The sequence below is a fragment of the Podarcis erhardii genome (assembly GCF_964252035.2).
Source record: "Podarcis erhardii genome assembly, chromosome: 7".
Classification (NCBI taxonomy): Eukaryota; Metazoa; Chordata; class Lepidosauria; order Squamata; family Lacertidae; genus Podarcis; species Podarcis erhardii.
The window spans coordinates 81,813,494-81,832,814 of NC_138511.1; the positions used below are offsets into that span (position 1 = coordinate 81,813,494).

The window sequence follows — 19,321 nt, forward strand, 5'->3', positions numbered from 1 at the left end:
ATAGTGCTGCCAAGCAAGAGTGCCCCACACACTTTTAAAAAAAATAAATTTAAATCTTTATTGGTTCAAAATACAAAGATACAAACATACAACGAAGGTAAGTATTTCAGATTTAAAGAAAAGAAAAGAAAAGAAAAGGGAAAAAGGAAAATTTTGAAACAAAGACAAAAAAATGATAAAAAGAAAAAAAGACCAAAGATTTATACGACATGATATCTATAAAAAAAAAAAAATTTTTTTGCAAAAAACTTCCAATCTTTCTCATTATACTTTTTCTGTTGTCATGGCAATATCCTTTTTCATACATTCCACTATAATGGAATGCACTATAGTGGAATGCACATTTTTTTAAAAAGAGCAAGATTACTACTCCTTATGGACTTCAAATGATGCAAAACAATAGGCAACATTTGCGGGGATTACAAACTGCAGCCTAGGTGTACAATTTGTTTCTTTTAGCCCAGTGTCCTCCCTGGCTGCCTCCCCTACTTCTCAGTTTCCTCCCTCTGGGTCAAGCCCCACCTTCAAGTGGGGCTTCCCTGCTGCTACCCACCTAGCCACCCACCCACCCACCCACCCCGTACCTGTGGAAATCAGGCCCTGGCCGGGGCCCCCTGGGCTCTGAGTGCTGCTGCCCCCCTTGGGCAGGATGGCTGTGGGAGAGGAGACTGTGACGGTGCTTGTGGCTGCCACGGTGTAGACCACGCCATGGCTGGTGGGCTGAGCAGGACTGGTCCCCGTGGGGCTGGGGTAGATGGCAGTGATGACCTGCCCTTGTCCGGCACAGGACGCCGGGAGCTGGGGGCTCTGCAGTGGGGACACCACTTGCCCTGGAGCCAGCAGAGGGTTCTGACCTGCAGGAAGCAGAATGGGCAGTGGAATCATAGGCAAGCCAGTCGACCCTTGGCGCCATCTCTCATTGCCCCCATGCCCCTTGCCAAGTGCATCCGTCCAGCCTGGCCCCATCCGCCCCCCTCCCAGCTGCCTTGCCAACCTTACCTGAGAGCAGCGGCTGCACTATGGCCTGCCCATTCGGTCCGATGGCTGTGAAACCCAGTGCCATGGGGGCAGGGCCCACTGGGGACTGAACGTAGGTTGTGGCAGGTGTGGCCGGGGGGGCACTGGGCTGTGTGTGGGAGGCCGAGGTGCCCAGGGAGAGGGGGTGCCCGGCTGTTGACTGCACGTAGGTGATCCTGGGGGCAGAGAGAGGGGGGAAAGTGTGTTATAGCAAAGGAGGTGGCTGATGCTGAAATGAACAAGATCACGCCCCTGCCACCTTCCCCACCCCCCAGGCAGGGTGCCCCCAGGATCTGGCGTACCCAATCAGTAGGGGGGTGGGTCTGTACCTGGTGGAGGAGGGCAAGAGGACTTTCTGGGTTTGGCTTGGGGAGCCCATGACGGCAGTGGCCACAGTGCCTTGGAGAGCAGCTGGGCTAAGGGGTGGAACCAAGGTGGCGCTGCTTTGCGAGGAGGGCTGGGGCTGAACCACGGGCACCGGGGTGAGCTGGATGATCTGGAAAAGCAGAAAGAGGGGGTGGCCAGGCAGACCTGTCAATCAGAGCTGTCAGCGAACATCATGAAAACACTGTTTCCACACGGCATTCAGGTCTGATTTGTCAGAATTCAACATCTGCAATAGTAGGAACGGTATTCGTGTAACCTATGCTGCCTTAGCTGCCCTAACTGGAAGAGAGGAAGGAGCGTTGAAGTGTGAGTGGGAACTGCAGCCTATGATCAGTAGGGACAGAGAGCTGTGAGGAAGAAACCATCTGGGCCCACCAATCGCCTTTTAGTTTTATCTCTCCTTCGTTTTTAAAGTCCCTCCCCACAATCCTGAAAATGATAAACTCATCCAGAAAGAAAGAGATTAAAGCAGAGTTTTCTCAGCATTCCACTCAAAGCAACACATCCTGTACCAAAGTTTCAATCCTCCAGTTTCAAAGCATGCCTGTGGCCCTACAGCAGAGTGCCATCGTTCAGCTGGGTTGAGTTTTTCTTTGCTTTACTTATAGAATGAGCAACTGAATTAAGCATTGCTACACAACAAGAGGCTCTGCTCTCCTCCCCACGTTGTACTACGTTAACAATATACTCAAAGAAACTTGATTACACTATTTGCAAGGAAAAGGGGGAATACAAGAGTCAAAAACAAATGAAAGAACTGTACTAGCCAAAGGTATCTTGGCAGGTTATAGAAAGCTTGGGGTTTGTTGTTTTTTTACATGCCATGAATTAAAGACCTTGCGGTTCAAGGGAAGTACCTGGACTTTGAAACCCAGAGAGTGACCCAAGTAGGATATGCAGAGGACAGGGAATAAAGACTCCTACATGGAGGTAATTTCAAACCCCCATCCCTAGGCTTACCTACTGCTCCACGAATTGGCCAGCTACCCCACCCTTTGTGCAAGAAAGTAATAATAGCAGCCGCCAGAACAACAACTACTGCTACTAAAACTACTACTATTATTATTGGACAGTCCTGCAGCATTTACGCCAAGCGTAGTATTCACAATTAGCAGATACCACCACCTTCACCTGTAGCATAAGGTACCCAGCACAGCCCCCTCCCCCCCACTCCCAATTAACTAACCTTGCTGGCTGGCTGGCTCCCGTTCTGCACCGGGACGGGGAAAGATGGGGTCACCAGAGGCAGCTGGGTGGCAGTGGAGGTGCGCACCGTCACCTGTGGGGGTGCCATAGGCACCAGGACCTTGCCTTGTACCTGGAGCCCAGCAGGGGGCACCACCTGCCCAGACACGAGGTGGGTTGAAGTTCCGGGAGAAGGAGCTTGAACTGGAGACACTGACTGAACTGGGGGCGAGAGAGGGAGAGAGAAGAGAGGCGCACACAGCGAGGTCAGTTTACGGATCTCAAAAAGCCCAGCATCTGAGCGGAGGTACCAAGGTACCACATCTCATAAAGGATGTTGCAGAGCTGGGAAAGGCACAGGACAGGGCAACTATCGGGAGGACAAAAGCACCTCTCCCTACGAGGAAAGCTACATTTGGGGCTTCTCAAGTTTGGAAGATCGATCAAGGATTACGTAATTCTACTGTTTTTCTGCAAGATCGCCTTACCCTGTATGTGGCGGCCCAACTACTCCACAGAACTGGCACCGTGACAGAGGCAACGTAATGCTTGCTTCCCATTTGCAAGGAATCAAATCTTCCAGGGTGGCAGCACCAATATGGCGGAGCTCCCTGCCTGCTGACATCAGGCAGGCACCTTGACCGTAATCTTTAAAGGGCAGCGGTTGGGGGAGGGGGTTAGACAAATTCATGGAGGGCAAAGGCTATCAGGGGCTACTAGCTGTGATGGTCACATAACACACGTTTCTGGAGAGGCCAATTGACCTCATGCCTTGCATTAGGGGCTCCCCAAAGGCACATGGCTCTTGCTATGGAAAATGGGATACTGGACTAGACAGGGCCCTGGCCCAATGCAGCACGGCTCTTCTTGGATCTTTTACACCAGGGAGAGACAATGTGCATATTCTTGTCGGCCGGCCGCCTCTTGCTTGCCCAGGGACCGGAAGTGAACTCTGCCATACAAAACGGTGACCCATGCCATCACCACTAACAGTTAGGCGAGCTCAGTTAACACAGAGGTGGTAGGAGGTTCAGGTAAAACCCCCCCTTCATGTATTAAAAATGTCTGGAACCTGGCGCTTCTAAAATGTGTAATGCTTTGGGGCACGGTGACCCTCCAGGGATGAGAGATCCGTTAATGAAAATGAATCTCTTTCTGCACTCCATCATGGGGCATGGATGAACTAGCCAGGAAGCATTCTCAATCAGTCTTAAGAATTACAGAGAGACTAGGCAGGGTGAGGTCTAAGCCTCTGATGTGATGCAATTATCTTTTTTTAAAAATAAAATATTGGTACGGAGGGCATATCAAGCAAAAAGGCCCATGCCCTTACCTTTGGGTGCTGAGGACATGACTGTGACATTGCTGTTGCCGCTTCCTGGAGCAGGCTGGATGATGGGGATGGCTTGGGGTGTGGCGATCACCTTCCCGTTGGCTGGCGGAAGAGTGAAATGGATGCTGGCAGCTCCAGGAGCACCCGCTCCCGCCGGCACCTTTCCCCCGGCCACCTGCAGCTGCTGAGGCAAGGTGGGCAGGATGTATTGCACCTGAGTGATGCCGCCCGCCTTGCCCGCTGCCCCCGAGAGGATGCCCTGAGGCTGCAGGATGCTGAGCGGCACTGGGCCGTTCTGCCCAGGCCCAGGCGGATTCTGCGTGATGAACTGCACCGAGGGCTGCTGTGCGATGGCGCCGGGGGGCAAGACAGTCACCGGAACGGCAGCCCCTCCCGTGCTGCCCGCTTGCCCGTAGCCTTGAGCTCCCACAAGGAGGTTGGTCACCACGCTGCCCTGGTTGGCAGGCCCCTTCCCCACAGCGGTCAAGCCTTGCCCAATGAGAGGGCCGGCTACAAGGTGAGGCGACGTGGCTTGGATCCCAGGCATCGCCGAGGGCGGCTGAGTCTTCTTGTCGGCGTAGAGGAGGCCGAGGCGCCCCACAGAAATCCCTTCCGCCTTTGTGGCCCCGTCTGAGGGAGGGGGGCTGAGCAACGGGAGCCCCTCCCCTGACCCGCGCGGAAAGGGCTTGCTGGCGATGGGCACCGGGGTGCTGCTAACCGGCTTGACCACGTTGGTGACAACGGTGGAGGCCGTGCGGACCAGGCTGGGTGCGCCGCTGTAGCCGATCACTCCCACATTCGGGGCGCTCATGGACGGGGCCGTCACCAGCACGGTGCCCGAGGACAAGCGGGCGGAATCGGAGAGCACCACGGCCTGAAACATTCCACCAGGTGAAGAGATGACCGAGTGAGTAGGGGCGGCCAGGGGGGCCACCCCAGACTCTGTGGCTGCTGCCTGAGAGCCCCCTCCAGCACTGTCTGCCCGCTTCCGCCGGTAAGAGGCTGCCGCCGATTCGAAGCGCGGCTCCAGGCGTTTGGCTGGGGTGTTGTGAGGGCGGAGCCCTCCTCGGGAGTCTTGGGCCTTGAAGGTGCTGGGGGCCAGCTGGAAGGAGCCGTACGTCTTGGGAGGGGGCTGCTGGTCGAGGCTGTGGGGAGGCGGGGGTGGCTCCAAGTCCAGAGGGGGCGGCGGGCGGCAGGGGGCAAAGGCACCGGAGGAAGGAGGCAGCGCAGCCGAGCGGATCACCGGGGAGAAGAGCTTGCGCCCAAAGTCCTGCGAGCAGATGGGGAAAGGGTTAGAAGGCTGCCGAACACCTGTGAGCAATCTCCTCGACAGCGTTGCTTTCATACTCTTCCTTACAGCATCGCCAGTCCTGCATAGCAGCGGGTTGGACTAAATGACCATCGGAATCCCTTGCAACTCTGCAATTCTAAGTCCCAAAACAGGAATGAGTTCTGAACCAGGACAGTTCGCATTTCGAATCTCACTTCCACCAAGAGGGCAGCAAAGTCCCCCTCTCTCAGCTCCAGCGCCTTGCCTGCAAAGGACTGTGCTTGTGTTTGCTCATCTTAACACAAAGCATTAATTAAAAACCTCTAAAGATGCCATACCAAAAGCCAGGAGTTTAGCTTGCAGCAAGGAAGACGCATGCGGTGCTTTGAACACTCTGAAGCATCCCACTGCCAGACCCCCACAAAAAGCAAAGATTCCTCTCTCTTTGCCACAACCTCTTTATGTTGCAAGGCTTATAGTTGCACCCTTATTCCTTTACTTCCAGCCTACTCACCTTGTTGTCGGATTCATCCCCCAAGGAACCCTCGCTGTCGCTGTCCGTCACTCGTTCCTTGCATTTGAGGTCAACATCAGCAGGGTTGAACCCATCATCAGCTGTAAGAGGGCAGAAGCATGAGTCAGCAAGACACCTGACCACCTCCAAACATCCCCCACTCCCTCTCCAAAACTCTCCTGGAGAGGCAGAGATTTTTATCCGAGAGATAGGATTACTGCAAATCTGCAAATTCACTTACTGCAAGTACAGGCAAAATTTCTAATTTTTTGCAGTGTGTGTGTGTGTGTTAGGAATTGTAGCTGCTGGCCCCCTGAAGAGATCTAAATTAGGGGCTCTGGGTGCAGAAGGGAGCTAAGTAATCAGAGGAAAAGAAGGTGCTGGTAATGGGCCAATAACCAGGGCACAACAAAACACCGCGCAGGACAGAAAACGAGAGGCAGAAATGTCCATCTCTTTACCTACCCGCAGCCCAGCTTTGAAGCAGAGCAATCTGGCTTCTGGTGTTCAGAGAATCTTGTTCAGTAAATAATCAAGATTGCATTTAAATGCAGATTAAAAAGGGGGTAAAGGGGACCCCTGACCATTAGGTCCAGTCGTGGCCAACTCTGGGGTTGCGGCGCTCATCTCGCTTTATTGGCCGAGGGAGCCGGCGTACATGTGGCCAGTATGACTAAGCCGCTTCTGGCAAACCAGAGCAGCACACAGAAACGCCATTTACCTTCCCGCCAGAGCGGTACCTATTTATCTACTTGCACTTTGACGTGCTTTCGAACTGCTAGGTTGGCAGGAGCAGGGACTGAGCAACGGGAGCTCACCCCGTCACGGGGATTCGAACTGCCGACCTTCTGATTGGCAAGTCCTAGGCTCTGTGTCCTAGGCTTTGACCCACAGCGCCACCCGCATCCCTTAGTTACCTTTTAATGCCAGTATGCACCACTACCACTACGTTCACAATCTAAAAAGCAAGTAGCAACAAGAATGGGACTATCCCACTCCTGTAATAAATGCCTCTTGGGATTAGGAAGACACGTTATTCAGAATCAGACCACTGGCCTCATCTGCCTCAATACTGTCTGCAGTAACTGGCTGGCTGATGCTCTCCAGGGTGCCAAGCAGGCGTCTACCTGGAAATTCCAATGATTAAGCCTGGGGTCTTTTGCATGCAGGTCACTTGGCTCTACCGCCAAGAACATCCAGCCTCAATAAAGCAGCACAGCAAACTGCCTCACTCTGCATTCTATCCCACATGATGGATTGTGTGCAAGGGAATCAGGACATAGAGAAGCTTGTTTGAGAGCAGCTTATTCCACATTAACTAATACAGAGTACAATGATCTCGTGGTACAGAAAACACCTGTGTTTTTTTAATAAATGGGGAAGTCTGAGCCATTATGGTTATGGGAGTAAGACAGAAGACTTCAATATGAAATGGCACCTGGGAGGAGATTCCACGCTCCCCAAAGGGGACGTCATCACTCCTGTGCCCTCACTTTGCACCCCTCCCGCCACCAATATTTTGAGTTTTATCCCTCTTTCTTCCTTCTGTGGTGCAATTTGGTGATTAGAGCAGCTTGCCTAAAGCTACTGTTCGAAAAGAGGTGGCTGCTTCCATTGCTGAATTGAGTTTGTGTCTAGAAGAGGAAATTCCATTCATTTATTTGAGCTAATAAAATTTGAACGGTTTGGGTAGCGGGGAACATTTGTTTAGCTTACAGTGTAATAGCACAGCTTGTCACTGCAGGTAAAGAACAGTCGGTGTTGCACTCTGACCGAAGTAAATTAAAGTTCCTTTTTATTGGCAAGACTGTATAAATCAGGAGGAGGGGAAAAACACGGTGGAATCATAGAATCGTATTGTTTGAAGGGATCCTGAGGATCATCTAGTAGGAATATGGGATCAAACCTGCAAACCTTGGCGTTATCAGCACCACACTCTAGCCAACTGAGCTATCCAGGCATTCAGGACAGTCACACTATTCTGCAATCTGCATAAATCATGCTAACGAGGGCATATATTTACTTGCAGATAGGTAGCCGTGTTGGTCTGCCATAGTCAAAACAAAACAAATTCCTTCCAGTAGCACCTTAAAGACCAACTAAGTCAGTTCTTGGTATGAGCTTTCGTGTGCATGCACACTACTTCAGATACACTGAAACAGAAGTTTCCAGACCCTTCTATATAGTGAGAAGGTGGGGAGGGGTATTACTCAGAAGGGTGGTGGGAATGGGTGATTGGCAGATAGCTGTGATGAGCCTGTTGACGACTCTTAACGACTGCAATAGGTCTTACAGGAAAAAGCAAGGGGTGAAAAGGTGAAAAATGGCTTTGTCATGTATAATGAGATAAGAATCCAAGGTCTTTGTTCAGACCAGGTTTCTCCATGGTTTTAAGTTTGGTGATAAGTTGTAATTCAGCAGCTTCTCTTTCCAGTCTATTTCTGAAAAATATTTCTGCCATTTTTCACCTTTTCACCCCTTGCTTTTTCCTGTAAGACCTATTGCAGTCGTTAAGAGTCGTCAACAGGCTCATCACAGCTATCTGCCAATCACCCATTCCCACCACCCTTCTGAGTAATACCCCTCCCCACCTTCTCACTATATAGAAGGGTCTGGAAACTTCTGTTTCAGTGTATCTGAAGAAGTGTGCATGCACACGAAAGCTCATACCAAAAACTGACTTAGTTGGTCTTTAAGGTGCTACTGGAAGGAATTTGTTTTGTTTTTATATATTTACTTGGTTTGCGTATTTTCACTTTGCTTCTCTCCCAGTCATGGAAAGGCAGTCCACCAGCCCATCTTTGCAGTCTTAAATGTTAGAAACTTAAGGAATTTTGAAGATGCTAAATCCCAAGTACTAATTTCCCAGTACCATTTTCCATGCCCACAAACTACAATCTCAGAATACATAGAGAAAAAAGGATACCACTCATCAGTAATGGAAGAGTAGCAATTTCTTCATCCTTGCGCTACATTATCCGTGCAGCAAATCACAAGGTATTTCACAAAAACCTAACACTTTCTTAAATCCATGGGGGTCACAGCCTTTCCAGTCCCACCCAATCAACTTTAGCATTGTAGAAGTGAGAGTCAAAGATAACTTAGGGGGCCCAGCTTCTTCGCCTCTACAAGCTCCCAGAAATCGCAGAAAATCCTGCCTCCTTGGTTTCACTGAATTTTATCAGATGTAACATCATTTGATAACAGATTAAGTACAAGATTTGTGTGGCACATGGTAGATTTGCATGAATTTGGGTTTGCAGGACAACAAACTGGGCTCCCATCGCCCCAGAAAGCAACTTTAAGTCATGCCCTAGAACAAGCTAGGTGCACCTATAACACAGTGCTGAATAACCTTCTAGTCTGCAAGGGGCAAACTCCTAGCAAGAGTTGGGTCAGTGGGTAGGTAAGAATATAGGTACACTCATATTTATAGCACAAGAGCAGCACCAAGGCCATACAAGACCACACGCTATTCTTGCTGCAGATGTGAGGGCAACAGTTAGCAGACCAGCAAGCTTATTCCAAAACAGTGCACGTCTTATTGATGAAAATCAGTCCTCCAGCTTTCAACTTAAATTTAATGCTGAACTATTAGTTCATGGTTTGCATCAAGTTCTTGAAACCACAGCATTTAATTAACGTGTCATCTTCCTCACCCCCAGTATATTTGCAATGTTCCTCATCCTTTACTTTAGGAGGAGGGCAGCCATGCAGGAATTTAGGGCAACAAGTTTAAATGCTCCGAGCTCAGTGTGATTCAGGGATAAGCGAAAGCGTTGTGCTAGCATTTGGGGCAGGGACTCCTTACCAATGACGTCGTCATCACCCTCCTCTTCGCAGATGACCATTCGCTCCTCGTCGCTGGTCATGTCCTCGCTGGTTGTGCGCTGAGAACGGGAGGCACGGGAGGAGTGCAGGTGCAAGGAGTGCCTGGGGCCTTCGCCTGGGGTTGCAAATGGGGACCCCGAAGGGCCCAGCCCCCCGAACTGCCCCTTCCCACTGACGTACAGAGACTGTCCTGAGCACATCTGGAACAGAATAGTGTCATCTGTTAGAGCCTCGCATCTCCCAGAGCAACAAGGTGATCCTTGATCTGCGACCTGAAGGATTTGTGTCAGGTCAGACTTCAGCTGAAAGAAGGAACTGGGTGGCAAAACAACAGCTGAACCGACAAGGAAACCCCAGAACTAGTGTAGGCCATAATAATGTAGCAAGCAATAATCCCTTCTCCTTCCCAAAGCCCCAGTTCCCCTGGAACTGATCGGAACCCAGATTCTCCATGACCTCCTACTGCCCCGCCCCTCGCCGCCAGAAGAGTGTGCCAACGTACCTGCAGCACCTGGCTGTCATGGTCGCTCTCCATCCCATGCACCCCACTGTGGGAGAAGGCCCGGGGGCGCTGTGCGCCAGGCCCCGCCGAGGGCAGGATCCGCTCCCCATGGCTGTGGCCGGATCCTACCATGCCTGCCTTGCCCTCTGGCCCCAGCAGCACCTGCATCTCGGAAGGGCCTGGTGGGGAAGCAGAGAGTGATAAGACAAGAAGGAGAGAGCCTTAAAGCAAGGGGTGGGGGTGGCAGGGGGAAGAGAGATATGAAAGGAGCTCACCTCCTGGCACAGCAGCGGTACCCGTCTCAGACATGCTGCGTTCTCGGGTCTCCTTGGAGCATCCCCCTGGCCCCGAGGGCTTCACGTCTGAGCTAGACTTTTTCCGATCTTTGTTACACCACTTCCAGTCAGGGTGTGCTTTGAAATGGGCTTCCTTCACCTGGTTTTTTTTGGGGGGGGCAGGGAGAGAGGAAAGTCGAGAACGGAGAGAAATGAAGAAAAGATTCCTAGGCAATGTACCAGCTACTGAGGGGGAAAAGTGGGAATGGCTGTTGCAGACTCCATGCCACAAAAGTTAAAATTCTGTGCAATGGAGATCTGAATCCCATCTAAAATGAGCAAATTGTGCATCGTTGCTATACACTGGGAAAAGAAACAAAGCAAGACACAGCATCCATGTTCCCTTTAAAACTGCTGCTTCTGAGATTTTACTAGGCTTTAGCTATGAATTTTTCAAGCATATTTTGGCAACCTAAAGGCCGGAGACTTGCTTTTGTAATTACATGAAAGCAGATATTCTTCAGAAACTCAGGTCTGCAACCATACAAGCTTGCGTACCTTTTCTGTACTCCTGAAAAGGTTACATGCATACAGCCCTGGCTTTCACCATCAGGCCCTGCTTAACAGCATCACTCTTGGGAGACAGAATGCTGGATGAAAGAAGCCACTGATCTAAGACAGGCATGCTAGCTGCACTATGGGAGGCAACAGCACTTGCAGATAAGGCTCCCGACTCACTCTCCGTGTTACGCTCCCTAGGAGGCTGTACCTGGAAGGCCAGGTCGTGGTACTTCTGCTTCTCCTTGGGCCCCAGCGCGTACCACCACTCGCCTAGGATCTTGCTGACGGTACGGTTGTCTTGGTTAGGGTGCCGTTGGTGCACCAGGGCCCGGTGTCGCTTGCTGAAGATCATGAAAGCATTCATAGGCCGCCGGATGTGATCTTTTTCTCTCTGCAAAAAAAAAAGGGGGGTGTGTGGATGCAAAGAGCACCAAAGCCACCACTAAACTTATATTTTACCCAGGGTGAACCCTGAATACTGGTGGAGCATTCCACAGCTGAATGGGGAGAAGGGAGGCTAAGGAATATGAGAAAGAAAGAGAGAGAGAGAGAGAGAAGAGGTGATGAAGAAAAAGATCCCTCACCTTGTTAGGACTGCGCCCATCCTTCTCGGAAGATGAATCTCGGTCTTTGGGCAGAGCGCTCAGTGACTGGGTACGACGCTTGCCCGGCAGCAGTGGGAGTTGCATCTCAGAAGATACAACGGACAGGAACCTACAGAAGGAAGTCCAATTTCACCATCTTCTCCAAACTATTCCCAGCGCCGCCACCTCGCCCGGGTCTCCTGACATCCTCCTTCAACTTAACCATGCTCCCCGTTCCCTCTCTGTTTTAGGGTTCTCTCCCAACTGCCTCACGCCGCTCCTTCCAGCAGCACATTCCCTGCTCCACTGTGCTGGGGTCCCACCTCTATCGTGGACTTATAGCTTGTGCAAGTCGCCCACAGCTATAAAACAGCTGTCTGTCAGGTGGGGGGGGGAGCTGTGACCTCACAAGGCTGTTGGAAGGAGAACCGCAACAAAGCACGATGGAGCAGCCCCAGAAGGCAGCAGAACTCACGCATCGTCGTGATCGCTCTCTGTCTCGCTGTCCAGGCGCGAGTGCCCTGGGACGTCATCTTCCTGCTGGGCTGGCCCTCCGCTCCCTCCAGGAGTCGCCGCTGATGGCTGGGAAACTGGAGTCGGGCTGTCAGGGTGCGAAGTGTTTGGCCTCCCTGTTTCGGCCCCCGAAGACACGCTGGGAAGCTCATGGGCCACAGCAGCTGATTCTGGAGGTTCTGAAATGGAAAGCCTCGGGTGAGAATGAACAGCCATGTGCTCTTGCGGAGGAGGGCAAGGAGTTGCAAGCATGCCCGGTCCTACCTGCTGGCCTGTCCCATAGCAGGAAACCTTGGTGGAAATTCAGCACCTGCCCCCTTTCTTCCCCTCGCCCCGCCCTGCGCACTTGCCTTTGTTCTGATTGGATGTAGACGGGTGGCTGACAGGCTGCTGGCCTTCGGTCGGCTGCACGGAGGAATCAGGCTGGCTGGGAGCCAGGAAGGGCACAAGGGAGTGCCATGGGAATACAGCCACAGACCGTGGCTCCACATTTGTCCACACTGGAAGGAACGGGAGAAGAGAGAAAGTGTTGCAACAGTCAGCTCAGACCAGCAAGTAAAATAAAGGGAAGAGGAGACTGGGAGTCGGGATTCCAGGGTTGAATCACAGTCCAAGCCTCCCTTCCTCCAGTTCCCTTTCTCTCTCATGCACACCTCTAACAGCCACAATCTGTGCCATGCCTTATCGCTAGCTTCTAGGTCCCTGGGGGTGGGAGAGATTTTCTCCTTTGCCTGCCAGGAAGCAACACCCCCCTCCTCCGCCCTTCCCAGCTGGAAGCCAGGCAAAGGAATTTTACAGCTGCAGGAGGGGAAGGGGAGGGAAGGGGTGAGGGGCCCAGCTCACTCAGACTCCCACGCTTGCTGGGGCAGCCAAGCTACTTGGCTCCATCCCAGCCAGAGGGCTTGAGAGCATCCTCAGGAGCTCAGGCTGCATGGGGCAAGGGAAGCCAAACGGCGCCCCAGGGCTGTGCCCTCAGGAGAAGAAGGTCCTCCCCACCTAGGAAGTGTCCATAGACATCAGCACTGCCCCCCATTAGAAGCTATTCCTTGAAGGTGGAAGTGATCTGCTTGCACTGGCTCTCCCTCCCATCACTTCCTGCTGCCCCTGTATCAGGCTAAGCAAGACTTCCTTCTTGGGGTTCCAAGAAAAGGCTATTATTGCTTAGGAGAGAGAGACCTGAGCTGGCTTGCATGTGTTTGCGTACGCGTGTGCACACACAATCAAATTTGCAGCATCTGTACTTCCTGGTTCTATGGCACCCAAAAAACAAACCGCATACGCAACACCAGTAAGCTGAAAATATTGTGAAAACACCTCTACAGGAGACACTCAGCTCTATGGCACGTGGACTCACAGTGTCCACTACAGCTTGACTAAACCAGTGTGACTAAACCAGAGCCTTGCACCACTGCAACAAACCATATCATGTGTTGTTGTTTTTTACAGGAAACAACACAGGACACCCTACCATCCCACAAACAGCCTCTACAAAACACAGCTGACATGCATAACTGGAAAACTACATGCTAATCAGCTGTGCACAAAGATGCCTCAGGCTTAATTCTGTGGAGTGAGTAGTGTTGATTCTAAACAGCAGCACAAACTTACAGCACAACCTAACATACTTTATGCTACCCTCATCCCCGTGAAGCAACTGCTGCTCAGGGTCACCTGCATTCTTAAGTGCTCAGCACTCCACAAGCAATAACATACCTACCAGAAAACCAATTCATACTTAGTTTTGACTATACTTTGGTGGAATAATACACAGAAGGCCACAGGTTTGATCCCTGGCATCCCCAGCTAAAAAGGTCAGGTCAAGAAATGCCTCTACCAGAGGCCCTGGGGTGCTGCTGCCAGCCAAAGTAGGCAATGCTGAGCCAGATGGACAAATAATCTGTCCTGGTATATAAAGTTTCCCATGTCCCTGCATTGCTCATCATTCCTTTGCAGGCTGGGGGCTTTTGGTTTTATTTGGATTTTACTTACGGTTTGGGGTTTTTTAAAAAATGGATGTACTTGTTTGATAAGAAAAATGCTAAAATCATAATAGAAGGGGGGGCCCTCTGCTTTCCAGAAAGAAAAGGATAGTTCTATTCCCAGTGCTAAGCCCCTTTCCCATCATTCCTCTCTCTCTCTCTTCCTTCCTTTGCATCCCCGATGGATCAGTCACATCGCTCCTGTGCCTGCGTGTAAAGTTAACTCAATTATTAAAAGCACTCAGCGCATCGTGGTTGGACTGTGCCGGGAAATGCTGGCTCAGTGGCTTCCTGTCCTCCGGCTGGTGACCACATCCCTATGCGGAGGGGAAGGATGAGAAGGGAGGAGGGCGACAGCAGAAGGAAGGGCACAAAATAGTAAGACCCTCCCTCCGGTCTCAGCAAAGCAACAAGGCTCTTAAAATGTCACGACTGGAGGCTGACCCCCCCCCCAAGTAAAGATTACTGATTTAGCTTCCAAGATTGAAGCTGCTGTCCATCGAGAAAAACTACAACACACGTGACGAAGAACAGGGCTCGTCTGAAGCAGCACCATGTGGAATCATGGCATCCCGCGTCCTTTCCTGACCCCCAAGATGCCCCCATCCAACACAGAGAACAGGACAAGAAATCCAGTTTTATAAACCAACCGCAAGCCCACCAGCATTCCCTAAGCCTTGATTTCTCATCTACAGAGGTGGAGACAAAGCAAGCAAGTTCACTGAGCTGGCATGGATGCAAGACATGGCATGCAAATTAAAAGAACTGAAAGCATGAAAACAGCAACACATGGAATCTTCTCCAATCACCTTTCCACAGAGGATGCTAATAAAGGGGTGGGGAGGAGAGGGGAGGAGTGCCCATAGGGAGGGGCTTCAGACAAAACTCAGTCAGGGTTGCCACCTTTACCACAGGCTGCTGTGTCTTTTTACTGCATCCAGATATGCTGAAAAAAAAGGCTGCTGTTCTGTCACTTGCAACATCTCCAACTCCAAGAAAAAGTTCACCTGGGTGCCAAGCTGCTGCTAGCATAATGGACCACCAAACACAATACTGCAAATTCAAATATCCAACATTTGCTCCTCGTCTTAAGACAAGGAATAGAAATTGTAGCCACGGAAGGGGAAGAGGGAATCTTCGAATACCATTCCCCATCTGCAGCCAACTGACCTCCTGAACTTAAAAGGGGACTATGTGAATGAAATGGAAATATCAAGGAACCCACGCCCCCTTCCATCCTGCAGATTTCACTTCTACAGTCATCTCAGTATGAAATGGAAAACACCCTCAATCTCTTGCGACACAAGAAAGGTTAAAGGTCAGCTTCAGGTCAACTATATCTTCCAATCACCCATCTTTCCAGCATGAAGAGAGTATGAGAGAAGACCAAGGCGTGCCTTGCATGTCTCCATAAACAAACATATCCACCTTTCAGAATTACCACTCTGCAACCCAGAATTCACTGACCGAACATGCCTAGCCCCCTGTGTGGCAGAGGGGGCAACGCTGACGGGGGTCTTTCTGTGGAGAACATCCCAAGGCGTGTTGAGCCGTTGTCCTGAGGGCAGGTGGACCACGTGTCTCTCAGCTGCCCAGTCCGGAGAGCATTCTCCCCCTGCCCTTACCCTGGGGAGGGAGGCGTGGGGGGGTGGTCTCTTTAACAGGCCAACTGAAGTCTGCAGCTTTGGGTGCGCGCTGGGTCAGCAAGCCAGTTCCTCTCCACGGCAGAGGGCCACCTTAGAAAGTCCCATGCGGGGCGAAGGCCAGCTGGATGTCAACAATCTGAAGGCTCACCACGACACTGCCGCCCATGTGCAACAGCAGCAGCAGCAGCAGCAGGAGGGGCAACACTCTTCTCCTACGGCCTGCTCTGGTCCTCCTCACAGGCGCAGCAGCGTGTCCGGCAGTCAGCATGGGGTAAGTTAGGAAACATCTTAGGGTGGGGGAGCAGAGGGAGGCGAGGTAGGTAGCCGTGTGGCGGTGGCGTGTGTGTGCGCGCACCCATGTGCCAAGCCGGCTGCTCTGGCAGGGTGTGCAAAAAGAGAGGGGCGTGTGGGTCCAGCAGTGTTGAGAGGAAGGTGCTGGTGGGAGAGAAAAAGAGAGGGAGGGAGGGAGGGAGGGAGGGAAATACAGGCTGCTTTGAGGTGCAGTTTCTAGAGGTGGGTGTGTGCGAGTATGCAAGGGCACTTTAGCACCTCAGCGATGAAAGCGGGTGGGTAGGAAGGAGAGGGGTTGGAAGGGGGGCGGAGAGAGAGCGCGCCCACACCGCCTGCCCCGATCCCCGGCCAGAGGCTTGTCGCCTGGCAGGATTACGGTGTGCGCGCATTGGGAAGGCAGGAAGAGACCGGGGTGGGGGAGGGAGGGGAAGGGGAGAGGTCGCGAGTTGTCCGCCTATTCCCGTCTGCCCGCCTCCCCTTCCTCCTCCTCCTCGCAGCCACTGTCGGCGACAGGCGGGCGGTTGCTTGTCGCGGAGCGTCTTGACGGAGACGGAGGGAGGAGGCTGTCGCTGCTGCTGCTCCGCCTGTCGCGCCGTCCCCTCCGGTTGTAACGTTGTAACCAAACACCATTCACTGCCTGCCCGCCTCCTCCTCCCTCTCCCGGCCGCTCTGGGCTACGAACAAGGGCGGCCCCCTCGCCCGAACCGCCCTCCTCTCGCTCTCCTCGCCCGCTCCCTCCTTCTTCTCCTCACTCACTCGCGCTCTCTCTCTCTCTCTCTCCCTCACACACACTCACGCAGACTGCCGTCGTCACGCATGCCCAATTAGCCCCCGCCGCGCCATTGGCTGCCGCCGCGCTGGGTCATTCACATGCAAATGAGCACCCCTCCCTGCCGCACGCACCGCGGCCGCCCATTGGCCGCCCCTGGAATGTCAGTCATATGCAAATCCGCGAGCCGCCGCGAGGGTGGCGGTGGGGGGGGAAGGAACGGATCGCGGGGCGGGAGAGAGAGAGAGAGAGGGAGAGAGAGAGAGAGAGAGAGAGAGAGGTGGGGGGTGAGAGGGATTCCCATTGGCCGTGGTTTACTACCAGTCGCCTTCTCCTCCTCTTCTCCCGCCTCCCGCGACTCCCCCCCCCCCCGTCTTCTCTCTTGTACTCTACCGCCGCCTCAGGCCCGCCCGTCGGAACCCAGGGAGAGAGGGAGAGACCACGCCCGGGGAGGGGGGGGGAGCGGAGGAGAGAAAAAGGGAGGCGAAGTGAGGGGAGAGGGGGCAAGAAAGGCGTGATAAGGGGGGCAGGGGAAGGATGGGGGGCGGGGGGGGCGCGAGGTGGGAAAATCCTGGGGGCGGAGGGGGATGGAAATGAGTGGGGGCAAAGGGTGGAGGGGTGGAGGCAAAGGGGGAAATGAGAGTAGGGGGCATAGGGAAGAAGGGGGGGGCTTAGGGGGAAGCGGGGTAAGAGGAAGGGCAATAAAAGGGAAGATGGGGGGGTAAGGATGGGCAGGAAGTAGTGACGGGGCCAACCAGGTCAAGAGTATGAAAAAAGAGGAAACAAATAGGGCTAATGCAGTTTTGTTTTGTTTTTAAGACAAAGCAAAGTAGGGAGGGGATATTGAGGAAAGCTGTGCAAGATTTGTGGTGTTTGCCCCCCCCCCCCCCGCTTATTGACTTAGCGCACAACGGTCTAGGACCTGGGAGAGACCAGGGTTCAAATCCTTGCTCAAGAGGTGAAGCTGCCTTGGCGTGACCTTGGACCAGTCACCACCTCTGAGCCTGGGCTTGTTGTGGGGATTAAATGAAGGATGTGGGGAGGGGGGAGAGAGAGAGAACCAGGTACCCTACCCTGATCTCCTTGGGGAGAAAGGTAGAGTGTAAATGCAGTGCATACATGATACACCCCACATGCCCCTTCCCCACCCACTTTGTGCCCATGTGGGCACCCACTTGGATCGTGGTCATTCCTGTGGCCACACATGCCCTGGCAGATGCCTGTGAGGGGGCACCACATCGAATAGACGCAGAGGCATGGACACACACATACACACCAGCATACCCTTGATAAGGCGCACGCCTGGCTAGCTATACGCATGGACAGACCCACACGTGGGATTAAGTGCATCCTTGTGTAACACCTGAATGGGGCACATGGGCGCGAGCCCAGCTAAGCATGCAGGCTGAGGGAGGACCTTTTAAGATGAGTGCATCACCGTCATGCTCCTAGATACATACGTGTCCGTACATTAAAGTCCCTCCTATCATACTACTCACACATATGCACTGAAGCTGCTTCTGCTGGCAGGCAGCCCAGTGCGGCTGGGGATTAAGAGCTTGCAGCACAGACGCATTCCTGGGATAATCTATCCTCCCTAGGGCAGGGTGGCGGGAAAAAGGAGTGTGGGCAAGGGGGGGCAGAGAGGCAGTGAACCCCGAGTGTCGTGCACTCCAGGGCACCCCCCCTGCCTCCTCTTCCACAGAACTGCCTCCGCTTGCCTCCCTATGACTCACACTCACCTCCTCCCTTAGCCCCTTCCTGTCCCTGAGTACCACAGCCCCTTCCCCCGCAAGACTGACTCAATGCTGCCTCTGCTCACAGCTGGGGGTGGGTGAGTTGTAGCCAGCCTCTTTCCCCCAGCAGGCAGCCAATAGGCTATGAGGTGAAGTAAGGAGACACGTAGGAACACCCCCCCCCATCACAGACACACACACACACCAATACACAAGCACACACACACTAGATCTGGGCACAAGGCCAGGCCTGGGCGAGGATCCCATTGTTGAGGGAATTGGGGGGGGGGTGAGAAGGAGAGGACACAAACACACCACTCCCAGCACGCACTGCCTTACGCCAAGGGCGGGGTGGAAGGGAAGACTGACCATGACGTTGGGGCGGGGGGGGGGGAGAGAAAAAAACAATTGCACAGAAAAAGCGCCACCCACGCTCACTCTGCAATGCTCACTCTGCAATGCACATCGACTCACATGCAGAGAACTCATAGGAGCCTAGCCTTCCTCATGCTTCTGCCCCGACACAGCCACGCATGCTGCATGCAGACCTGCTGCCTCACAGGAGCCCGCAGAACTTTTTTCCTGCAAACTCTGCAGCCCAAGGGCAACACACACACACACACACACACACACACACCGCCTTCTCTCTCGCCAGCAAGCGCATTTTATGTCCGCTGAGTGCAAAGGACAGAAGGTAGCACAGAGGGAGGAAAACATATTCGCAGAACAGGAGGCACGTGACACTCAAAACCCAGATATACCGTACCTCTCTCTCGGGTGAACGACAGAAATCAAAGCTGTATCTTAAGTTCCTTACTTCAAGGTGGCTTAAAGGGAGGGGCGACTTACAGCGCACCATCCTGTCCGTCTAAAAGGAATGCAGAGGGCCTCCAGATTAAATGGACCTAAGAGTTGGCCACCAAATCCC

At 52.9% G+C, this 19,321-nt stretch overlaps 1 protein-coding gene across 1 annotated transcript in view; it reads right to left on the reverse strand.

Annotated features, from left to right (window-relative positions):
* Window positions 1-19,321, reverse strand: part of CIC (capicua transcriptional repressor) — a 46,711-nt gene that overhangs the window by 7,491 nt on the left and 19,899 nt on the right. Inside the window, exons 3-15 of the mRNA XM_081869907.1 lie at window positions 12,323-12,472; window positions 11,935-12,151; window positions 11,460-11,589; window positions 11,084-11,266; window positions 10,315-10,474; window positions 10,040-10,218; window positions 9,518-9,767; window positions 5,707-5,807; window positions 3,923-5,192; window positions 2,591-2,811; window positions 1,347-1,513; window positions 1,000-1,193; window positions 585-854 (exon numbers count right to left, since the gene is read on the reverse strand). Coding sequence (XP_081726033.1) covers window positions 585-854; window positions 1,000-1,193; window positions 1,347-1,513; window positions 2,591-2,811; window positions 3,923-5,192; window positions 5,707-5,807; window positions 9,518-9,767; window positions 10,040-10,218; window positions 10,315-10,474; window positions 11,084-11,266; window positions 11,460-11,589; window positions 11,935-12,151; window positions 12,323-12,472 — 3,492 coding nt within the window. The remainder of the gene's footprint in view (window positions 1-584; window positions 855-999; window positions 1,194-1,346; window positions 1,514-2,590; window positions 2,812-3,922; window positions 5,193-5,706; window positions 5,808-9,517; window positions 9,768-10,039; window positions 10,219-10,314; window positions 10,475-11,083; window positions 11,267-11,459; window positions 11,590-11,934; window positions 12,152-12,322; window positions 12,473-19,321) is intronic.